The sequence below is a fragment of the Triticum dicoccoides genome, chromosome 5A, assembly GCF_002162155.2.
Source record: "Triticum dicoccoides isolate Atlit2015 ecotype Zavitan chromosome 5A, WEW_v2.0, whole genome shotgun sequence".
Classification (NCBI taxonomy): domain Eukaryota; kingdom Viridiplantae; phylum Streptophyta; class Magnoliopsida; order Poales; family Poaceae; genus Triticum; species Triticum dicoccoides.
Genome location: NC_041388.1, coordinates 374494659 through 374496339, shown reverse-complemented (window position 1 = coordinate 374496339; position 1681 = coordinate 374494659). Strand labels below are relative to the sequence as shown.

The following is a 1681-nucleotide window of genomic DNA, read 5'->3' as shown; positions in this document are numbered from 1 at the left end:
TTTCTGCATTCGGTTGAGCCTGCATCTCATATTGAGTTAAGGCATATGAATTTTTCCAAGTTTGTGAAAAATTAAATCATGGATGCTGGGAATGACCTGCAAAACTCCATAAATAAAGATATAAAAATTGTGCACCAGATAAAGTATACAAGAGAGTATTTCTTAGTACAATTTTTGCAAGGGCAGGGCGGCAACATTCTTGATTTTTTTCTTTTAGAATTGTTATTACAAAGATAACTCATCCACCGGAGAACTGAAGCTAAGCATGAATTTATTTTGAAAGCGGTGTTCGTCAGATAAATAAACCGAGAGAACAAAAGGGTCAGAAGGATGTAATGGAGAGCAGTGCAAGCCATGGAAATGGAAGCAGGGAAGGGAACTGAGCAAGAATACTCTGCCATTATTTGCCAAATTTTCGTTTCTCCTGAGAGCTGAGACGAAGGCTGTTCATTTTTCAGCCTCGGCCCTCTTCCATGATACACATCACATACATATGACATGCCCAAATTGAAGGACAAAACTGTCATACCCACCTAATCACAGTCCAACAATCCTAACCACATTATACACATCAGGATCTCCATCTCTATAGTGACAGGTGCAGTTCCAATCCTGCCCTCCCCCGCCGCGCCCTCGGCGACGCCACCGCCGCGGTGACCTCGCCGTCCCACAGCCTTACGACGGTGCCGTCGAGCACCGCCATGTCAAGGTGGCGGTACCAGCCCAGATCCCCCCGCCTCCTCACGGCCATCTCCCTCTCCTCCCAGCAGGGCACCGCCGTCGAGGCCGCCGACCTGATCCTCATCGACGCCGTCCGTCTCGGCAGCGTCTCGCTCTGGTCGTCGACGAAGGGCACGCCGTTGTCGTCCTCGTCCCTGTCGGCGCATTTCCTGACGCCGTCAACTACTCCGTCGTCGCCGGCGTCAGCTCCGGCCCCGCCGTAGTACGCCGTGAACCGGACCTTGGACGGCGAGCTCGGCTCGCTAATCGGGGAAGCCGGCTCCACCGGCTCGGCGAGTCTGGGCCGTGGCTCGTCAGCGGCAGGCGACGAAACGGCCTGCGTCTGCTGCTTGTCGTCCACGAGGGTGCTGCCGTGGGCGCGGGCGCCGGCGACGGGTAGTTTGTTGGAGGAGCCGACCGCGCGGATGCGCCAGAGGCCAACGGCGGCGGCGAGGGCGGCGACGAGCCAGGCGAAGAGCGAGGCGACGGTGTTGGCCGCCGCGGGGAGGGAGTAGAGGGGGAAGGCCATGGAGTCCGCCGGCACCACGTTGAGCAGCTCCATTTGCGGCGACGGCGACGGGGAGGCCTCCCGGCGGTTGTTCAAGATAGGAAGGAGGAGGCTTGGTCTGTGAGTTTGTTGTGAATGATGAGGATAGTGAGGAGGGTGGGCTTGGGTGGGAAGTGTATATATAGGTGGCGGGATGCAAATGATGGAGTTTGCAGTTTAGTACCGAGAGCTTTTGCAATTTCTATATATATTTAGTGGATGTTGGATTAGGTAAACAAGTGCACTGATACACAACTTTTTTTGCAAAACTGATGCATGCAGAATGTGCTAGGCGGAACACAATCCAGTTGCTACTGAAAAAAAAGCCTTGAATATTTATTATTTAACCTTTCGGCTTAAAACTTTAAAGCTGCCGAGGCATTTGTCGTCCACTTTCTTGAAAAGTGTATTGTC

At 53.2% G+C, this 1681-nt stretch overlaps 1 protein-coding gene across 1 annotated transcript; it reads right to left on the bottom strand.

Moving 5' to 3' along the window:
- Nucleotides 1-363: 363 nt before the first annotated feature.
- Nucleotides 364-1362, bottom strand: LOC119301603. Its single transcript, XM_037578598.1, has one exon. The coding sequence runs from the start codon at nucleotides 1280-1282 to the stop codon at nucleotides 587-589; it is 696 nt and encodes a 231-aa protein (XP_037434495.1). The 5' UTR covers nucleotides 1283-1362; the 3' UTR covers nucleotides 364-586.
- Between the last annotated feature and the right edge of the window lie 319 nt (nucleotides 1363-1681).

What these genes read in the sequence shown, in the direction of transcription:
- LOC119301603 (XM_037578598.1), bottom strand. Translation starts at nt 1,282, where the DNA reads ATGGAGCTGCTCAACGTGGTGCCGGCGGACTCCATGGCCTTCCCCCTC.